At 42.7% G+C, this 22,857-nt stretch overlaps 1 protein-coding gene across 1 annotated transcript in view; it reads right to left on the bottom strand.

The window, feature by feature from the left end:
• Positions 1-22,857, bottom strand: part of CWC27 (CWC27 spliceosome associated cyclophilin) — a 160,331-nt gene that overhangs the window by 95,508 nt on the left and 41,966 nt on the right. Inside the window, exon 10 of the mRNA XM_075269884.1 lies at positions 18,302-18,465. Within this exon, the coding sequence (XP_075125985.1) occupies positions 18,302-18,465 (164 nt within the window). The remainder of the gene's footprint in view (positions 1-18,301; positions 18,466-22,857) is intronic.

The raw sequence follows: 22,857 nt of genomic DNA, 5'->3' as shown, positions 1-22,857 counted from the left end.
GGTTCAAGTGCACCCTCGGCTCTCCTACATCAGAGCCGAGGGTGCGCTTGAACCCTTGTGCAGCCTCGGCTCTGCTACATCAGAGCCGAGGGTGCGCTTGAACCCTTGTGCACACTCTGCTTCATCAAGCTAATAGAATGCATTGGCCAGCACTGATTGGCCAGAGTACGGAATTCGGCCAATCAGCGCTGGCCAATGCATCCCTATGGGAAAAAGTTTATCTCACAAAAATCACAATTACACACCCGATAGAGCCCCAAAAAGTTATTTTTAATAACATTCCCCCCTAAATAAAGGTTATCCCTAGCTATCCCTGCCTGTACAGCTATCCCTGTCTCATAGTCACAAAGTTCACATTCTCATATGACCCGGATTTGAAATCCACTATTCGTCTAAAATGGAGGTCACCTGATTTCGGCAGCCAATGACTTTTTCCAATTTTTTTCAATGCCCCCAGTGTCGTAGTTCCTGTCCCACCTCCCCTGCGCTGTTATTGGTGCAAAAAAGGCGCCAGGGAAGGTGGGAGGGGAATCGAATTTTGGCGCACTTTACCACGTGGTGTTCGATTCGATTCGAACATGGCGAACACCCTGATATCCGATCGAACATGTGTTCGATAGAACACTGTTCGCTCATCTCTAGGAATTATTAGATGAATTTAAAAAAATATATACAGTATATATTATGATGTTTTATTACTGTCTAATGGCGATAATCAGACTGATGTGAAATGACCGGAAATCCAGTCAGTGTAAGCTTACACAATACACTAGTCTTGTACTCATCTTTTACCAATTCCAGAGGATCACTCCTGAAAATCGGTTCCTTTTTCATTATAATAGTAATAGGGTGTGTGGGCTAAACTTTTGGAAACTACAAGATTTGGCTGAAACCACACAGGTAAACCTTGTAAATATCAAGTGGCCATGGATTCATTGGCTTATGCCAAGTAGGTCATTGAGGACTTGGTCCTCCACCAGATCCTAATCTAGGAGACAAAAAAGGGCACTGTGTAATATTAACCATACATGGAAGAAAATAATTGGTCGTCAAGTGGACAAATAAACCGCACTACCATCATAATGGACTGTGTGGCTAGGTTAGGGAAAAAAATAAAAAATTTCTGCATAGTATTCCAAAGGGTTGGTCAAACTCAGGTGACCGTGCCATACACTTATATTTTCAGGCAAACCAATGGCTGACAATTCTAATGTCTATAGACCCAGCCAATCTATGAATTACATAGTCAGACAATGAGAACAAAACATTTTTTTTCTGTATTTTCTTAGTGTTGACAGCCCCTTGTCTTGATATGGTCTGGGACTTGTCACAAACCCAGCCATGATGTCCTTATTTTGGACAGGTTACCTTCTCCTGCATGTTGTGTTCCTGCCTGATAACCTGTCCTCAATAAGGGCATCACGGCTGGGTTTCTGACAAGTTACCAGACAACTGAAAGTTCCTGCATCCATGGTCGTGTCCATTGGCAAGTGATTCAGACAAAAACCGGTTATTACTAAGATGGTTAAAGAAAATCTTAAAAACTCTGCAAAATTTTTAATTACTTATATTTGTTAATATGTTTAAAGAGGACCTTTCATCAGATTGGGCACAGGCAGTTCTATATACTGCTGGAAAGCTGACAGTGCGCTGAATTCAGTTAGCCAGGGACGCCCTTCTGCCCAGCAGCGCCTATCACGCTGCACAGTGTGAGCGGGGAGGAACGCCCCCTCCCTCTGCTCGCAGTGCTTGTCCATAGACGAGCATTATCAGGAGAGGGAGGCGGGAGTTCCGCTCCACAGTACAGCGCGATAGGCGCTGCTGGGCAGAAGGGCGTCCCTGGCTAAGTGTCAGAAACGCCCTTCTGACTGTAAAGCGCTACGGTACTGGGACAGATAGCACTTTACCCGGGGCACAGATTGGGAAAGCCGATAGTGCGCTGAATTCAGCGCACTGTCAGCTTTCCAGCAGTATATAGAACTGCATGTGCCCGATCTGATGAAAGGTCCTCTTTAACTCTAAATTGCCTGCAAATGTAACTGGTTATAGGAGATGATGCATTTTACATGATTAACATTGGGGCTGATTCTGGATGTTGCTCTGATATTTCTGATATTGTGTACTGAAGTTCCTGTGAACTCTTTGCATTACCCCATGTCCTGTCTGCCACATCAGGAACTGAACACAAGGGGGTGGGGAAAATATTTCAGTCCGATTTGTTAGGACATATACATCTTAGCTGAATGGGGTCTGGACCCCTTGATGACCAGCTGGAGAGATCCGCCTTACTGCCATGGCTGACTCATAATACGCTATAGACGCCCATGCACACATCCTCCTGGTCAGACAGAGACTGGAAACTGTCTTGAATAATCGCCCAACTTAGGGATATAAGATGGAGTATGGGAGGGAGTACTAGTTAGAGTTGTTTCTAGAGTTACATTCTGTTGGGCAACTATGTTGGTGCTGGCACCCAAAAGGTAGAGAAGGAGAAGATCCCCTGTCCTGAGGGATCGGGAGGATTTGTGCTGGTTGATTCCTTGGGAATGTGAATCCTGTATGGACTGTGTTCTGTTCCAGTATGGAATGCTACCTTTTGTGTTATCTGTTGTGGAATAAAAATGTAGGGCTGCCCTGTCCTCGCTAGCTCTGTTCATTCATGTGATCCTTAGAAAGAAACATTGGCATCAAACATTGTTGGAGTTATATAAGGCTGGAGAGCCGACAAAGCACTGAATTCAGCGTAGTGGCAGCTTTGCCAGTATGTGACCTGGTTGCAGAAATATCTATGCCGTTACTTTTGGCATAGATATCGCTGCACTGTCAGAGGGGCTGGCCTCGCACCTCAGCGGAAGGTCCCCCCACCCCTACCTGACTGTACACCTCCATAGCCTAGAAATGTTGGGGGATAAGGAAGGGCTGTGAGGCCGGCCCCTCTGACACTGTAGGGATATTGGTGCTTAACATACCGGCAGAGCCGACTGTCAGCCTTCCAGTGGTATAACAATGCCAATGTTAGACAATATTAAAGGTTCTCTTTAATGGTTGGACAACCCCTTTAATGCACCAAATACTGAATTTATCAATATGGATTGCCATAGGTGTACAATAGATAGATAGATAGATAGATAGATAGATAGATAGATAGATAGATAGATAGACTTATATGTAGATAGATAGACTTATATGTCAGTTTAATAATTTATTATATATATATATATATATATATATATATATATATATATATATATATCTGCCGTAACAAAATTGTATAAAAGTAGAGTAGTGGATGGCGGTAATTAACAAGCGGCAGGTGTAACCAATTATCAGAATGATGTCATTGCGACATACGACGCTTTAGCGGCACTTAACACAAGCCACTTTCCTTCAGCAATCCTATTCCAGCAGTGAGCTCAGTATGGCTGCTTATCAAAAGGACGGACGGGGGACTTCAAACACTCTCGACCGCTGATTTATTCCTCATTAAAAATAATTTTGGAGCTATAGTAATTACCAGTGACAGCAGTATGCCTTTAAAGTCACAGAACTGTCCAGTGGAGAGCATCGACATCGACTGGTTGCAATTAAAAGAGAATAAAAACCCATGTGTAGATTCTACTCTATAAACATATAAAAGACGCTACAGGGAAACAATGCACTTAAACTACTGCCATACAATACCCGTCATCTGTATAAAGCCTACATGCCCTTCCTATACGCTGATCTATGGAAATCCTACTATCCTGCTAGAACCATCTTCAGTTGTCTAATTTTTAGTTTGATTAAAGAGCTACCTTTTTTTTTTTTTTGCATATGGCCAAAGACAACTTGGAGAAGTCAAACAACACTCCATCGGAGGCAAACAATAGCTAAAGTCATGCATTTTGGAAAACAAAAGTTTCTTTCAGTTACAAAGTAGATGAGGTTGGATGAAGACATCAGTCCATCAAGTCCAACCTATAACCCTACAACCCCTACAGTGTTGATCCAGGGGAAGGCAAAAAAAAAAAACCCATGAGGCTCATGCCAATTGCCCCATTTCAGGGGAAAAAAATCCTCCCCAACTCCAATCTGGCAGTCAGTATAAAAACCCAGGATCAACGTGTCCTTAAAATCTAGAATCCATAACCTGTAAGATTTTTTTCTTTTCAAGAAGGGCATCCAGTGACTAAAGATAATTTCATAGTGCTGGAATATGGCTCCATATAAGCATCCAAATGGTAACCCAACCATGTAACTAATGTTTTAGCTGTGCTATTGGAAGTTCACTTGAGGTCTACAGGCTGGTTTAAGGAATTGATCATCTGGTATTATTTTGGGATGTCACAAGAAATAGTACAGAAGATACTAAGTTAACCTTTTTCTTTATATAGGCATGGGAGAGTGAAAAAAAAAATCATATTTACCTGTTCATGGTGCTCCAGTCCTGCAGCGACATTGTTGTCTGATTTAAGATTTTCTGTTCTATTTACAGTATATGATTATGGGGTCACCCATTTTGGTTGAGCTTCTCCTCTGCTGTGTTAGCGGCATTTAGAGAGATGCTTTACAGCAGTCTCATGGCTATCGGCAGCAATAGTCTAGAGCTGACTTATTGAGGTTTATAGGAAAGTTTTCTAGACATGTTCTGTGCATGGGAGGGAAATAGATAAACTGTGGCATCATCTGTTGTCAGGATTGGATAGAATATACAATGATGGGTCAGTAGCATTATCTTCTATTGTAGTCCTGATTGTGGTGTTAACGAGGCAATTGCTGTACTGAAAACCCCTAAAGAATTGTTACATTTTAGTCTATTATTAGATTTGGTGGCCAAAGTGAAAAGTGAAGGATTTAGTTCTTTTTTTAGAATAAAATTCTTAAAATATATTCAACATAAAAACTTCCTTTAAAGACTGTCACCAAGCAGAACATGTTATATGCCATGCATCATGTGATTCTTGCTGTCCCTCTGAATAACCTGATGGTTTTCTTTTTAAAATCCATCCACCCATCCATGGCCCCGGAAAGATTATATGTGAACCATCTCTGATTCTCCATGTGGGCGGGAACCTTTTAAACACAAAGTCGCCGCCCACTCGGAAAATTAGAGCAAATTTCCCAGGACGGATTTTAATAAGAAAACCATTAAATTGACCAGGGGCACAGCGAGCATCCAATGCTGTATGGGATGTAGTATTTTTACCTGGTGACAGATCCTCTTTGAAGAAGATCAGTAGGTTCTCCTGACAGACTTGTATTCCCAATGACATAATCCTGGATATTCTTATCTCATCATTCTGTGTTGTGCTGTTCCTCTATTACAGCTCCTGGAAATGTATAAATGAATTGCCAAGTGGGCATTGCCTTTCCCCTTGTTAAAGGGGTTTTCCCCATCTCAGTGTCTCAGCAGTCTGCCTGCAGTGTCTGCTTCTCACTTCCTGTATTTCTCTCCTCCCTCTGGCTGAACGGGACACAGAACATTTATACAGATCAGATACTATGCAGGTGCTTGTACAGAACAGGCTCAGTGTTATTTATGGGTTTACATAGAGAGATAACAGACTCGGCTTTATCAGCAAACTGCAATTAGCAGATTGTCCTGTTGGCATGAGCAGTGAGTAAGTGACGTCACTTGTCCTATAGGTCCATGGTTATAGCAACACTGTGTAAACAATGGGAGGAATAAATTCACATAGCAGGCAAACAAAGCAGCATTTCTAAAGCATTATATTTAGGAAAAGACTTCAATTTACATAAGCTACCAGTATAGATAGGATCCTTGAGATGGGGCAACCACTTTAATAGAGTGTCTCTCTACTTATGGCCATGTATACCAATGTTTACTCTGTTTAATACAAATTGTGCACAGCTCGAGATAAGAATCACAGGGCTTTATGGTTATTTTACATGGCTTTTGTCTTGCATGTCTTTTTATTGCTTGATCTTTAACAGCCAGATGTTTCCCCAGTGGCAGTCATGAAAGAAGGATTAGCGGACAGCTACAAGAGTATACAAAGGGGCAATTACTACTTTAGGAAAACAGTAATTGGAGCTCAGCTTCACGTCTAAATAGCGTACAGTAAAAAGAGAGTACGGCTATAAAACTCAAGGTATAAAGTGTTTTGGGAAAAAAAAAAGAGGCAGGTTACAGCGTCTCTCCCAGAATCACTGAAGCTTGCAATCTAAGTAAGCCGCTCGCCTCTCGGATCCATTTATACATAAGAGGGGGGAGCATACACTTTTGCAATTAAGCTACTGTACAAAACCACATGTGCTCACTGACAATTGAAGGTTTTGTATGGCTTTGAAATGATATCTTGCACTGTGCGCTGTGTTAACAATCCGCCGCAATGTGGATTACACTTTCTCGGCTTCCACCACACCAAGTGCATTTTCATGGGTCATCTAAGCATCATTTTATTTCCAGGTGACTAGACAAATACTTGCAAAGAGAAAGAGGAGAAAAAAAAAAAAAGGCAACGCGAAAGTTAAAAACACACTGAATCATGCCAAGTAGCAGCAGGATGAAGTGTACCACACTAACAATCCCGTCTTTGTACTAGTTCAACACTATACCTTATAATATGCTTTGATGCCGAGCCAAGAAAAACCTCAGCTGGGATACAGTTTTGTGCCTAAACAATCTGTGATTGTGTTTAATGTAGTATGGCAGGTCTGACGGCTGGACTCTGCCAGTCACCCACCGCGGTATAACGCCGGAGCCGCTCTTTACACAGACGGATACTCCAAAGACAAGGAATAAGGGTTAAATATTACCGAATGGAGAGGGCGTATTATTATCTATGCTGCAGAGCTGGGAGGGATACCAAAAGGCAGAGATACGTTGGAGTGGTTTTCCATCTAATTTATGGATTGTCTGATATATCTTCATACTAAACTCTCTATGGTGAGCGACAAAGACTCTGCCTGATGGTATATACCTACAGCTGAAAAGCACATCAAAAAATGAGTAGATACATGCGAAAAGGATCTTCTACTTACAAAGGAATGTGTCGCAAGAAAATTACCATTTTTTTTTTTTTTAAACAAGTTTTCATGTTAAACATGCTTTTTTTTAAAGAATTTTCCAGGCCGCTATCTATATAAAGAAATATATTAAAAAAAAGAATTAAAATCCCTCAGGCCACAGAGCCTGGCACTTGCCAATTCAGTAGGGGGGGGGGGGAATCTCCTTACAGCAGCCACCCCATTTACAGCACAGACTGAATTACAATAGAAGAGAACACCCAAGTCTTCATTGCATCTACTGCTGACAATGGATGATGTTGCAGCCTATCTAGTCCCCCCCCTGCACAGAGCAGGTCTACAAAACTCTTCCATAGACCTCAATGAAATACAAAGAGGGGGAGACACCGAGTGCCAATATGGTGAGATGAAGTGAGATTTACTGAGAGTGGCCTCTTACCTCGTGGTGTTGTGATAAGTCACAACACCACAACAGCATATAATGAGCCCAAGAATGGTGGCAGCAGCTTCCCCCTTAATGCTAACCATGAGATGCGTGAACGTCAAAGTAAGGGGCCTTCAGGATTCTGGACCAATCAGGTTGGGAAGAGTATGGATGAAGAGCGCACAAACTCAATCTTTCTCCAGAATTCTTTAAAAACTTTACTGAATACCAATCACAACGCGATTCGGGCTGGGCCCTTTCTCAAGTGCAACTGAAACAGAAGAGTTGGAGTTTGGAGAGTAAGGCAAATTGGACATCCCCCTTTCATCTATTTCTAAGCCAGAAGCATAAATACTCCCATCAATCTGCCTTATCCTCCAGACTCCAACTCTTCTGTTTCAATCGCACTTGATAAAGGGCCAAGCCCGAAACGCGTTGTGATTAGTACTCAAAGTTTTTGAAGAATTCATGAGAAAGATTGAGTTTTTGCACGCTTCACCCATACTCCTCCCAATCTGATTGGTCCAGAACCCTGAAGGCTCCTTGTATAGACCTCAATGAATCAGCTCCAGACTATTTCTGCCTATAGCTAGGAGTCTGCTGTAACACATATCACTAAATGCTGCTAACAGAGCAAAGCAGAAAATCAGGCAAGATGGCCGTCCCCATAGCCATTTATATATGTAACTTTAAAAAATCCACTATTAGAAAATACAAAACAGATTAGAAAAAGTCTAATATTTATCTGGTTTTAATAAATTAAAAAGAAAAAGTCTTGACATTTTTTTTTGAAGGGGCTGTCCAGTATGGACATTTATCGCCTACTGACCAAATAATGACAAGAATATCTGACTAGTATTAATGTAACAGGAATCCCCAGTCTACCAATGGTCTTCACTGCATGATCACGACTCCAACTAAGGGCAACATCTGCATGGAGTTTGTATGTTCTCCCAGTATTTCTGTTGGCTTCTTCTCACATGCCAAAAACATACTGATTGGCAGGTAAATCATGTATACAACTAAGTCTTAAGGGTGTTGGGGATGGTCGCCTATATGGCAGCCACTGGCTCCCCTGCTCCGCAGTGCTCACTGCACTTCAGCTCTCCACGAGAATGGCGCATTACAAATCTTTGTCATTACCTGGAGTGGCAGGCGAGTGTGCATGGTACCACTCTACTCAATGTCTTTGGGACCTAAGGGAATTGTTTCTGTTAGTCCATAGACAATGAATGAAGTAGCAGAGCACATGTAGACCACTACTCCATTCAAACTAAGCCACATTGTGAAAGAAAGGAGACTAAAGACTCTCGTTCTAGGGATTTGTGGGGTCAACAGACTTATAGCTATATACAGACTGATACCTATAGTCATGGGCTGCCAGATGAACTCCCCTACCCCTAGTTTTCAGCTTTTACACACCTTAGATGAAAACCAGCCAAACCCTCTGATACGAACATTTAATGTTTATGGGGATGTCCCAATGCTCCCAATTCTTTTGTTCTAGAAAGCTATAAGTTACCACCAGAGGTGTCAGACGCTGATGGATGGCACTTCTCCTCATGGCGGTCACCATTGCTGGGTTACTTTTTGATGTTGGCCCTTTCCCATCATTATGCCAGTGTTCCATGCCCACTAACATAAGGTCTCTCTTGGCAGGCATGGACAGCAGTACACCCCCTGCCAATGTCCTGGTCCTTCCCCTCCATCTGCTCTCTCCCTAGGTCCTATAGGGCGAGTGCACTCTGTTGCACTTTAGTCTTCCCTAGCCAATCCCTGATGCCCAGAACATATTTAAAGCAGCTCTACTGGGTACATGACCCTTGAGCAATATAGAGTCCTATCTTACCAGTACCTGCAAGGAAGTTCTGCCATTGAGTTCTGATAGTTTCTTATTTTGTCCTTGATTTGTTCATGACTCCATCTTTCCTCCTGATCTAGTTATGCAGATGTCTCATGCCTGACCCTGGCTTGCCTCAGACCTAGAACCTGTGCTTCTTGCCCTGACCTTCTCTCCATTTATGACTCTAAAAAGAATGTTGCTTGTCCTCAATAGAGGCTGTACTCCATCAACTCTTACTGACACTTGGTGCTTCCCACCAGCATCTCTCTGATCCTTGGTCAGCCACTCCTCACACCATGTAGCAACCTGGTAGTCTCCTCGCAGTGAATTCCTACAGGGGGGGCTACTTAGACAACGCTCTCAGGGGTCATCCAAACTTGGCATGCCACAACCTGATGCCTGTTGCACCTATGCCTCAACAGGACATTTGCAAAGGGCGTGCTCTGGAGGGAGCAATCCATAGTAAATACAGCAAAATGTTATTGAATGGTGCATTACTAAATGATATTAAAATGCTTTTACAGAAAAAAAAACAGGACATTTTGCATTGATTCACACTGAAGTTTTATAAGTGGGAACGTATGGCATTTCCACTGTCAATCAGAAAGCACAGCAGTCCTCGGGAAAAGGATCTGTGTACGGGCATGCCGTTTTATGTAAACTATTTTACAGTCCAACGTACTATTGCCAACTTCAGCTCGCTGCATATGGCACTTAAGCTATTTAAATGAGCAAAACGGGGAGTGAGATAAGTGCCAAGCCACGAGTCAGCTACAATAAAAGCTCTGCTTTATATGAATGAATGGACGATCAATCTAATGAAAACGCGCTCTAAACTCTGTGACCTGTTTCCAGTTTGGACTTCGCTGTGACAGAAGAATTTATTCCATTTAATTGGCTTTAAAAATAATGTATACTCCTTATGGGATGTATAAAAATGCACCAATAGAGTTCATGTCCAAAAACTTCTCAAACAAACTGTGTACAAGGATCTATATAGTCAGATTAGAATTACAGACTGCAGACTCAAAAAAAGAGAAAAAGTACAAAAATACCAGGGCACCATGGGCTCGTAAACCAAAAAATCCAGAAATTGAATCTCTATTTAGGACCCAAATTCAGGTCTGCTTTCCCTTACAGTCATTTCCATACCAATAAGGAATAGATGTTAGAATAGGGGAGATGAGGAAATGGCGAGAGGTATTGGGATATAGACCCGGGACCGTGCTCTCTTGTATACTCTTCTGGTACCCATCTACCTGGTCAGAAGGACACATCTACTTTACGATGGTGAGATCTGAGCCGTGTAGGAGGTTGGCTTAATAAAGGCAGTCCATTTCCATACTATACTATAAGGGCTTATGGAGGGCACAGAGGACGGTGGTGGTGTCCCCGTAATACAAGGACAACTCAAGTTCTCTAGAACAAGTGCCACTCTTACAGAGTGGTTCTTATACTGGTGAGTTTGAGCCGGACGTTCCTATGAGAGCCGTGATAAGAATCCATTGAGAGTATGACTTCATTGACATACACCAAGCGAACTGGCAAGTTACATGGGCAATTCATCTATGGAAGGGGGCAGGAGATTTTTTTTTTTTTTTTTACCTTTCATGCGCTATTAAAAGGGTCACCCAGTTTACAAAAATTATCTGCAAATACATCCATAGCAGTGCTAAATACTCACTTTTCCGTTGTGCACCCTTTGCTTGTCTTTATTTATTTGCTGCTCCTTGTATCACTTATGTGATGTAAATGCAGTGAACTGTGAACAAACTACATTTCCAATGATACATCTGCTTGCTCTCATTCTACGTGTTTGCTGCCCACAGGGTGCGGGAATAAGCTTGCAAATGAAGCATCTCACTAGCATGTGACCTTAGATGTGAGACTGATTTATTATCTTTGATTTCATTGCAGGGGAGACTGGAGAGGTACACAGAGAGTGAGAGCAGGCAGATTAATCATGGGAAATGTAGTTTGTCCATATATTCACTGTACGTATATAACAGTGATACAAGGAGCAGCAAGTAAAATAAAGCCAAGGAAATGGTGCACAAGGGAACAGCGAGTATTTAGCACTGAGGTGGCTATATTTGTAGATAATTTTGGAAGCTAGATAACTTCTTTGAACTCAATTGGGGGGGGGGTACTCTTTTTCAAAGAGCAGGATAGGACATGCTCTTTAATTATCAAAAGTGATCAATAAAACCCCTCCTTAGAACAGCCATGTGCTGCCCACTTAAAACCTAAGAGCGGGTTCACACGGGATTTTTTAGGCCAGATTTTGACGCGGAATCCACAACAGAATCTAACTCAAAAAACCACCTCCCATTGAAAGCAATTGGAGCCAGTAATTTCCTTTCTTCAGGCGGATTACGCAGCTGATTCAGTTGTGGACCTCCACTTCGTGACACTCCTTCCCAACTAGGCCCATTCATTTGGGTCTAATCCGGAGCAGAATGACGTGAGTAGATGCCGGTGTACTGAATCGGCATCCAGTCACGGCTAGCCGTTTTTAGTACTGGAATCCAAGGCGGCCTCCACGTCAAACTCACGTGTTAACTTACCCTAAATGTGTTTAGTAGAGGTGTCCCTGTGACAAAGAACATGATGTCACTGGCCTGAGAAGAGGAAGTGGCGCTCAATATCATAGCTTGGACAATCCCTTTAAACCAGAGGATTTTTTTTTCCTTTAGTGTTAGTCTTGATCCCAGTGCTACATTCACTTTGATGTATATGGCAGAACATAAAGGAGCACATAACACTTGCACTTCCGTGTCCTGCCACTGGGCAGCCTAGGCGCAATCATTTTTTCCATTCATCTTCCTGTTCATAGAGATGGCTGGAAATGACGAAGCAGCATGGAAGGACTTTAATGGAGGAGCACAGTAGCGAAGGGAGAATATGATATGATGTTGGCAATGCAGAAAATGTACGAAGCATATGCAAATAAAAAGCACAACTAGCTAAAAGACACGCGCTGACATCATACGCAGCAGTGTACGGATTGGAAGCAGCTTCCAGCACAATGACTTTACTACTGTAAATGGTAAGAAGGAATTCTACCGCTCAGACACAACAAACGTTAATGAGCAGATTCATCTAGTTAGCCGCTCTCCCCCCTCTGTAACACTTCTTGTCAGTACGACTTCAGCAGTTCTTAATTATCCATATGTCGCAGTGTTTCCTTTCAACAAATGGAATGGTTCTTGTAGGGCCTTAATCCTGCTATTTGCAGACAGTAGGCCTGTTAGGGAAGAGTGGATGGGGTGAGCTGGGCTGCCGGCCAAGTCTGGAGCAATATGCCATGTGTGCAGTACACACTATGTCTGACTTCTGACAGGGAGCTGGTTCTCCTCACAGGCAGAAATGGTCTCCAAGCCCCTGCACTGAATAAAGCAACTCACTAGACACTTGCCAGCTTCTAGGAAAAAAAAAATAAAAATCTCCATACAATAAGTGCCAGGTTGTTAGGTATATCCGCCACTCGTATACTCAGGCATCATGTTTATGGATAAGGTTATTGAAACTTATGTACAAAGAGATTATATCGATACTAAGGACTCGTACACACAGTACAGTCCTGCACAAAGACCATCCATGACACTTGTAGGGAGGTTGTCTGGCTCTTTATAGGGGAGCGTTAAGTAAGCCATACACATCAGATCAACATTGGTCAAAACGGCCAGTGTCAGTGCAACTGACCAACCCTCTAATGCAGTGATGGCGAACCTTTTAGAGACAGAGTGCCCAAACTGCAACCCAAAACCCACTAATTTATCACAAAGTGCCAACACAGGAATTTAACCTTAATACTGTGCAGATCCATTCTGCAAGGAAAACTTGGGGCATATTCACACAGTGCGTTATTGGAGGCAGAGAAAAATGTGCTCCAGAAAAGCAGAATTCAAAACATAGATTTGGTGCGGTTCCAAAATGGGCATTATGCTTCATGCTCATGATAGGTGTGTGTGTGTGTGTGGGGGGGGGTTAGACCTCTGATCACATGGTGAGATAGGAATACTTTAATATCACACAGACTTATGCAAAACTTACTGGGGGTCAGTGATGGTGTAAAGTAGAAAAAAACAAAAAACAAGAAGCAATACATCCTTAGCCTTATGCATTGGTTCAGGCAGAAAGCTCCCTGCTCCCTCCAATGTACGGACTGTCCAAGCTGGAATTACAGAAGATCAGGTGACGGCTGTGGTCAATGACTGGCCTTAGCAGTCAAGTGCTGCATACAGGTAACGTCACCAGTAGGTCACTAGTACCCAACATGTGACCAGTGACTAGCCACAGCGGTCACCTAAAACTTTGCACTTCTGGCCCGGGCCGTTTGTGCATTAAAGGGAGTTTGGGACATGATCCCTAAACTGAGGACTAGGGTAAGGAGAATACTGTGTTTTTTTTTCCACACCTTCTCCACCCCTGGCCAACAGCAAGTTGTACATTTATCCCACAAAAACCCTTAAACTACAATTGACCTGGGTGGTTGGCTCCAGGGTACGCATAGACTTCTAGTGTGATGTGGGCACAGGGAACGTAGCATACAAAGGGTACACATAGAATTCTAGCGGTGATGGGGGCAGAGGGCACATAGCATGTAAAGGGTACACATAGACTTCTAGTAGTGATGTGGGCACATAGCATACAAAGGGTACACAGACTTCTAGTGGTGATGTGGGCAGAGGGCACATAGTATGTAAAGGGTACACATAGACCTCTAGTAGTGATGTGGGCACAGGGCACGTAGCATACAAAGGGTACACATAGACTTCTAGTGGTGATGTGGGCACATAGTATACAATGCTTCTATCTGGAGGTTCCAGGGAGCACAACTACAGTCATTTTACAGCCGCACTTCCACTCTCTCTGGCAAATCTTTAATCAGCTTCCACAAATGCATATAAAACTCTGGAGTCAGACACAAGTAAAAAAAAAAAAAAAAAAAAGCCAAAAGAAGGAGGAGCGCAAAAAGTACATCCATACAAAGAATAGAGGGCTAGCAGCTAGACAGGAAGTTTGGGGAGTGCAGACCCCGGGCATCGCTCCTGTCCTATAATTAATGTAAAACAAGGCGCGCTCTGTTAGTGGTTAGTAAAACAATGCTGTGTTAACCTCTCGCAGGGCTCTGCTAGCTGGAGATGTCCAACCCGTTACAAGAAGTGTCACCACGACATCTACCATTACACCCAGAACGTAGGCCAGTCTGGATTAAAACAGAACTTTGCGACCAGTTCTGGAGAGCCAGCGCAACTTTCTCCAGCACCGTAAATCTGACGGCTCTCGACTTGCATTTTACATATCAACATTTCTGGCATAACTATGGAAAACCAGCGTGCTGCCATCATTATCAGTGAGGAGAGTATGCAGCCCTCCTGTATTGTATGGACGTTGTACGCCTCCTAGAGGGGAAAGGGTGTCACAACGGTTTAGAACAGAAATCATACTATAATAAAATCTCTAAAACATATAATTAGATATGATGTAAAATTTGCAAAAATTTCTGCTTGTTATATCCACATGCTGTGACCCCCCTCCTCGTGTCCTACAACCAAGTCGGCTGTATTATTATTATTATAATTATTATTATTAACACCAATCTGCACAGAGAACTAAATGATCCTGCAGTGTGTCTGTTTCTTTCTTTTTTAGTTGCTATGATTCCTAGGATTTCTCTATCTGCCATGAGCTTCTATGTGTTTCTCTCTTGTTATATACTACTGTACCATCTATGAAACTGTATCACTGAAATTTCCCCATTGTGGGACTATTAAAGGAATATCTTATCTTATCTTATCTTATTAGGGGGTGCCGGATATAAACAAGTCCATTCCCTTGCTCTGAAGATAGATAAGTCAACAGAATTACCTGAACAACTTACCCTCCTCCTCCATTAAGAACACTCACTAAGAAAAAAAAACCACTTTGAAGTCTTACGCAAATGAGGCAGTTGGTGCACTGGGGGCGGGGCTTCAGCTCCCTGGAGCACAGCTTTTGTCACTCTGACCTCTACCGTTTCCTGCCTGCACCACACCACACAGTAAGACCTGATCCTCTCCATCACCAATGCCGAGTGCCCTCCCCCAGTGCTGCAGGCGCTTCATTTGCTTAAAACACATCAAAATTTCTATATGTCACTATTGATATGTTATCACTATAATGTGCTGTATAATGTGGTGGCAGCAACTGAATATGCTTGAGGAAGGTGGCAGATTCCCTTTAATAATAGGATTTACTTAAAGGGGATTTCCACCACTGGGCATTGATAGCCCATCCCTAGTATAGGTTCAATATCAATTGGCGAGGGTCCAGCACACCACTGAAAAGTAGTTTAGAAAAGCCAGTGTTCGCAAAATTGTTGTGGCCTCTTCCCGGTTTACCAAGATAGTGCTTCACATTATACAGGGACTTTGCTTTGAATGGGATTTGCAAACTGGCCGGTGACCGAGGAAGATGATGTCACAGACCTATGAAGTGGAAGTGGTGCTTGTCTGAGCAGCAACAGGTCAGCAATATTTTAGTCCCAAAAAACTTATTGAAAAAGGGCCAGACACTTGAGATAGCTCAGCCAAATATTTGTTCATAGAAATGGCCGTTTCGAATAGCACACACCCATAGGAATGAATGGAAGCGGCCGGGACACAGACTTTGCCAGCAGCCGGCCGCTTAACCCCCTGCGTGTCGGCTGCGTCTAATCATTCCTATGAGTGTGTGCTATTCGGAACGTCAGTTTTGAATAGTACTCGCTCATCTCTCCATACACCCCATGGCAACAGCTTTGTGGTCCATGGAACAAAAGAATTGGGCTCAAACATGTAGCACAGTGTGCGCTCCTGATATTCTGCTGGATTCTTATCCGTTTGGACCTTCTCATTGCTCAGGTGACATCACTATTATTATTATCCCTGTGCAAACGCATCAATATTCAGCGTCTCAGTCCTGTGACGTCACTATAGTATTAACCCTGTGGTGGAATATGATTTTGTGCATTATTTATGCCCTGTGATTTAGCTGCATAAATTAATTTCTGTACAGTGACATCATTGTGTGTATTTTCAGAGTACGTATATAAGGCGCAGAAGATAATGTCACACGGGTGCCTTAGATCGCCATACAATTCACATATACAATAGGGAAATATATCGCACAGATGTAGATAAGGTTAACATAACCAACAGTGTTAACTCGACTCTTTCAATGACTTTTATTGTCTTCTGAGGTAAGATAACACACTAAGGCTTTGTTCACATCTGTGTTGGTATTCCGTCTGGGAGAGTCTGCATGAGGACCCCCCCCCCCCCCCGAACGGATACCGAATGCAACTGCAGGCGGTCTGCGCACACGGACCCCATTATAGTCTATGGGGTCTGTGTGCTTTCTCTGCACAGCACTTGCATTTGGTATTACTTCATTTTATTTTTTTTATTTTTATTTGGGGGGGTAGGGGTTCCCAAGTGGACTCCCCTGGACGGAATACTAATGCAGATGTGAACCAAGGGTAAGGGAAGTCAAGTTAAACATCCATCCGTACATATACACACGTAGCCAAATTAACCCAAACGTCTGCAATTGGTTAAACTGCTGCAACATCATATCTTATCATGGAAGACAACAAAAAGTCATTGGAAACGTTTTTTGATGTCGTCTGTGCTAAGATATCACACTGAAGTAGTTTAACCAATTCTTGCAAAAGTTCGGTTTAACTCTTCTACATCTGTAAGTATATGCCACACACAGCCATAGCCTTAACATTTTCTAGATTGACTACAACCATTTATTTTCGATGACTACAGGTATCAGTCTATAGCTTTTTCGGGAAATAAATACAAGTATTAGTGCAGGCATTTTACCGAGAACAGACAGACCCAGGTAGCCACAAATTATTTTTTTTGGTGAGCAAAACAATCTGATATCATAGCAACACTAATTACCATAGCATTATATAAGAACATCATAACACGTCCATATTATATAAACAATTTAGGCCAATCTGCAATAAATTCCAATTTTTAGTAGTTATGGTTATTTAGTGCCACCAAGAGGTTTTCAGTAGAATTACATCTAGAAAACAGCAATAGTTTAGGAAACCAAAAAAGGCACAATACGTCATGATCCTTATGGAGACAATATTGTGTGTTTTATGTATTATATACAGTAAGTTAACAATTCTGATCAAGAAAAATCCTTACAGTCTTTACTAATAATCTGTTGCTATTATACACTGTCTACCAATAAGTATTTGGACACTTGTGGTAGAATAGACAAACAACATTTCTTCCTATCCAATAGTTGGTAGACCCCAGCAGATGCTTCCTTACGGATGGTATTGAGCGACACAATACTCCCGGATGCCTGGTGACACTCCTGGTGTATGTGAGCCATCGGTGGGGTGCGGTTTCTCTGGCCAGCACTTATCGGTCTCTATCTCCCAGTTTCGGGGGTCTGCCGACTCGGGGCACATTCCGACAATCACCGTTCACCTTCCACTTCGCAATCACATAGGCCACTGTCGATTTTGGGTAATTCAGTTCACTTGCTATGTACCTTAAGGATCAACCACTTCTGTGGTGCCCCACAATTACCCCTCTCTCAAAATCAGGCAACTTTGTACATTGTGGTATCTTGCATGTGACTAATGCTAATGCTGTTTCCTATTTAACGGCAGAAGGCGTGACGTACATCACAGCCGCAGATATCTTCATTTACATGGGTGTCCAAATACTTATTGGTAGACAGTGTATAATACTCTGTTTGCTAAATAAACCAGTTTTATCTACCTGAGAGACGGTTTATCTATAAAAGTTTCCATAACAATTCTAATCTAAAAAGAAAAAAAAAAAAAAAAATCAAAACTATTCCAAATGTAACTGCATTGACTGGCTTGGGTGTCTATTATTGTACGGTATGCTTTAGAAAAAAAATAGCAAAACACAAAGAAGTGTCCGCATTTGGCAAACCATGTCATCCCAGGGAAGTGGACCGCGACTATGTGACTATAAACGTAATGAAGCAGAATTATATCTCCACGACAAACTTGTCACCTATTTTTTTAAAGTTACCTGCGACTACTTTTCTTCTCCTCAAAATCCCCTGAAGATTGTTCAGATGACTTTGCACTTTTATTGGGGTCCATTTTCAATTTGCTGGATATCCTATCTTTCATCTGTTGTTTCTCATCACTGTCCATGTCATCTTCATCTTCGTCTTCTGCACTTGAATCTTCCTGAAATTTGAGAATAATCAATGTAAGTGATAAGAGTTTGTACAGGCTGATCTATGTAAGACAAGACTGCAGTATGTGTGAATCTGACAAGGATACTTAGGATACACACAATTTATGATATTTTATACAAACTTTTGCAGTGCTGTGCCACTATTGAAATAAATTCTTAAAGAGATCATTCTACCTCCTTCATCATCTCAAGTTCTTTGCATTATTTAATAAGCACAACACCACTGACTCCGGCACATCTGGAATTTTTTCTCTAGCCGACCCAGTTCCTGAGCAATCATTTGCTGCTAGTTTTGGTTTCTGATAGGACCATCAGTATCTGTACCGTCAGGTGGGTGGTCTCAGACAAGGAGGTACAATTCTGGATTCTGACGCCATCAAAGAGCTCAGAATGACGCCCCCTCACCAAGTTGACAATAGAGGATTGGTGTATTTTTATATAGCCACTCCCAACCCTTAATGGTGTTTTCAGCTGATGATATCTCCGGACATACAGGTGGAACTGCAACCTTGCTGTCATATGAAAGATGATAATCTCCTCTTTCATAATATCCCAGAGTTACATTTCTACATTTTATACACAGTCCAGTCACATTAATGTGACCACCTGTCAAAATCCAGAATATACACCTTTGGCAGAGCGGACCGCTGCGAGATGTGTAGGAAGAGAGGGGATGTTGTGATGGTGGTCACTGGATTATTGAGCCATGCCGACTTTAGTGCCGTGGCCAGCTGTGCTATTTACACAGTTGAGCATCCATGGCGCGAACAACCCGATCGAGGTGGTCCCACAGATTCTCGATTGGGTTCAAGTCCGGGGAATTTGCTGGCCAAGGAAGTATGGTAAACTCATCCTGGTGCTCCTCGAACCACGCACGTACACTGTGAGCTTTATAACATGTCGAATTATCCTGCTGGTAGGAAAAACATTTTGCATGTAGGGGAGAACATGGTCCACAAGGATAGATGCATACTTGTGTTGATCCATTGTGCCTTCCACAATGATGAGTGCACCCAGATGGTTGCTGACACGAGCCTTCTGCCACTGGTTATTTAACGTTGACGTCAAAAGTAGGCGGTGGTCACATTAATAGGACTGGACTGTGTAATATCTTACTTATAACTATTTGAAATGACCCCACCTACCCTCATATTCCCTGCTTTACACACAGAGCACATGCGTGGTACACAGTAACATTGTTAATATGGTTGAAAGAAGACATGACTGAAGGAAATGGAGCACACAGTGGGAAGTAGGGAACAGCCCTCAATAGAAAACAAATATTATTTCTTTTTCTTGTATAGCTCCAACATATTCCGCAGCACTTTACATGCATAGTCAGTCCCTGTCCCATATAGGGCTCACAATCTAAATTCCCTATCAGTAATTCTTTGGTGTGTGGGAGGAAATCTAAGTACCTAGACAAAACCCTTGCAAATACAGAGAGAACATATACAAACTCCTTGCAGATGGTGTCCTTGGTCAGAATCAAAATTAGGACTCCGGTACCAACCAATGAGCCACCACGCTGCTATAATAAAGAAATGCAAGATTTCACAGAAAGGAGCCAAAATTTGCAAACATTATTAATGACACAAAAGCTGCCAAAAAAAATAAATAAATCAGAAATTGCTGGAAAGTTTAGTTACGTTTTAAGTGCGTGCATGAGTAGGACGCACTTCATCAGGTCGCTGTCAGCATGTATGTGTGTATATGAAAGCCTGGTCCTAAGCTTTTAACCATAATGTTTCTGCCAAAAATAAAGTGCAGCCTTTTCACATTTCTCTGGGCTTTCATTTAATAATTACATACCAATTAGACTGTCTTGTAGTATAAAGGGCTCCTGGTGACCAGTCTCGTAAGCCTTGCAGAAGGGGGGACAGGATTATAACAAGATGATTAAACTACATGGTAAAAGGTTCTACTTATTCAATGGCTTTAGAAACTGAATGGTTTCTGGTCTGGGGAGAGAAGCCTTGAGGAATTCTAATTTGAGGTACAAGTGTCTTCTTAAATACGCACTTATAAGATGTTATTGAAATTGTCGGCCTTCACCAGACCCCGGTCTATTGCGGTACGTCTCTATCTGCCAGGCCTGGGACTAATTTCAGCACTTTGTGAATATATATGTAATGACATCAGCTGGCATCCTAGTATACGCCAATGAAGCTTGTGGTCCGAAGAGTATCCAAAGTTCATGCTACTATTTCTAAGTTGTGTGTGGGCGGCAGCTAGTCAAGTGACAGCGGCCATAGCAGACTTAGGTCAGTACACAGAACATTACATGCTGTGCTATATCAGGGCTATATATGTAATCTCTGCTTCTTTTTCGGCTATTTATATAGCCCTGTTAAATTCTGCAGAACTTTACTTGCACTGCTGTCAGCCCAAAGTGAGACTTACAAGAGCCTTAAAGGGATCCTATCATTAGATACTCTTTTTTTCTGACTAACACCTCGGAATAGCCTTAAGAAAGGCTATCCTTCTCCTACCTTTAGATGTCTTCTCTGCGCCCCCATTCGGTAGAAATCCGGGTTTTCTTCGGTATGCAAATGAGTTCTCTTGCAGCACTGGGGGCAGTCCTCAGCGCTCAAACAGCACTGGTGGTGTCCCCTATGCCGTGAGAGAAATCTCCAGCGCTTCCTCCATCTTCTTCCAGCCTGGGTTTCAATCTTCTAGGCCTGGGACCTCAGGCAGAGCCGACTGCGCAAGCCGGGGACACAAGAAAATGGCCGCTTACACAGTAAGCTGGTGTAAGTGGCCATTTTCTTGTGACCCGGGCATGCGCAGTCGGCTCTGCCTGAGGTCCCAGGCCTAGAAGATTGAAACCCAGTACGAAAGATGACAGTAGAGAGAACGTTCCAGAAGAAGATAGAGGCGTCCCTGGAGATTTCTCTCACAGCATTGGGGACACCCCCTGTACTGAGAGAGAACTCCTTTGCATACCGAAGAAAACCCGGATTTCTACCGAACGGCGGCACAGAGAAGACATCTAAAGGTAGGAGAAGAATAGCCTTTCTCAAGACTATTCCAACGTGTTAGTCAGAAAAAAAGGGTATCCAATGATAGGATCCATTTAACAGTTATATAGGGGAGTGCAAACTATTTAATGTCACAAAAAATACATACCGTTTTTTTCGGACTATAAGACGCACTTTTTTTCCTCTAAATATGGGAGGAAAACGGGGGTGCGTCTTATAGTCCGAATGCATCTGTGTCCCGTCCCTGTCCCGTCTGTGCAGAGCAGAGACAGGCTACAGATAGAAGGTACAGGCGGCGCAGGCAAGTTAGAAGAAAGCCTGTGCCACCTGTACTTGTTTATCCTGACTTCTGCCGTTTCATTACGGTAGATGTCGGGTCTTAAAGATGGCGGCCGCTCCTGCAGAGCGGTTGCCATAGCTACCAAGTCTCTGATGTACAGGAGACTCGATAGTTATGGCAATTGCTCTGCAAGAGTGGCCACAAGTATTAAGAGCTAATGCCCGCGATTAGGCATTATTAACTACCGATGTTAAACCCTCCCCTTCCCCAAGAAAGTTAAGAAACCACCCCTGGTACCAGTACTGTTGCAAGCCAGCTCCAGTAGGGCGAGATTGCATTCTTCCTGTGCCATGCGGGAGCCTCCCCTCGCTTGTCATGGAGTTATTTGTAATATAGAGCATCTCCCATAGACTGCAATACAGTTGTATTGCAGTCTATGGGACTTGCAGTCAAATGAAAACATTTCTTGCAACTTGAAGTGAAGTCATTTAAATCCCCAGAAGACTACTGCAATCTTAGGAGTCCAGTGGGCGGAGTAACTCAGTGATTGACAACTTATCAAGGAAATTTAATATTTATAATCAGACCACCACTTTGCAGGACTCTACACTTTGTTTCAGCCACAATGGTATTGTATAGAATCTACCATAAAATAGTGGGGGGGGGAAAAAAAAAAAGCTTTAAGAAGAAATATAATAAAAAAAATAAAAAAATAAAATAAAAAAAAGTTCCTTTCCCTAGAATACGTATGAGACTAGAAAATGACTGTGAAACACATACACATTAGGTATCTCTGTGTCTGAAAGTGCCCGGGCTACTGAATATAGGGGATCTGCAGTTCTCCTGTTCCGTCGGGAAGGGGTTAATAGGAGCACTGCAGATACCCTATATTCAGCCAGACTGAACTCCAAGTGGGGGGGGGGGGGGGAGCCAGTCCTCAAGCTCAGGGAAGGGGCAGAGACAACCAAAACACCAAAAACTCCGACCATTTTAATTTTTGAAATTTTCCAGTAGCTGCTGCATTTCCCCCCTTCCGCTTATACTCGAGTCAATAAGTTTTCCCAGTTTTTTGTGGTAAAATTAGGGGCCTCGGCTTATACTCCAGCATATACAACCCCCTT

This window comes from Leptodactylus fuscus, chromosome 1 (genome assembly GCF_031893055.1).
Source record: "Leptodactylus fuscus isolate aLepFus1 chromosome 1, aLepFus1.hap2, whole genome shotgun sequence".
NCBI classification, from domain to species: domain Eukaryota; kingdom Metazoa; phylum Chordata; class Amphibia; order Anura; family Leptodactylidae; genus Leptodactylus; species Leptodactylus fuscus.
The sequence above is the reverse complement of the archived record's forward strand: the minus strand, read 5'-3'. Positions and strand labels throughout refer to the sequence as shown.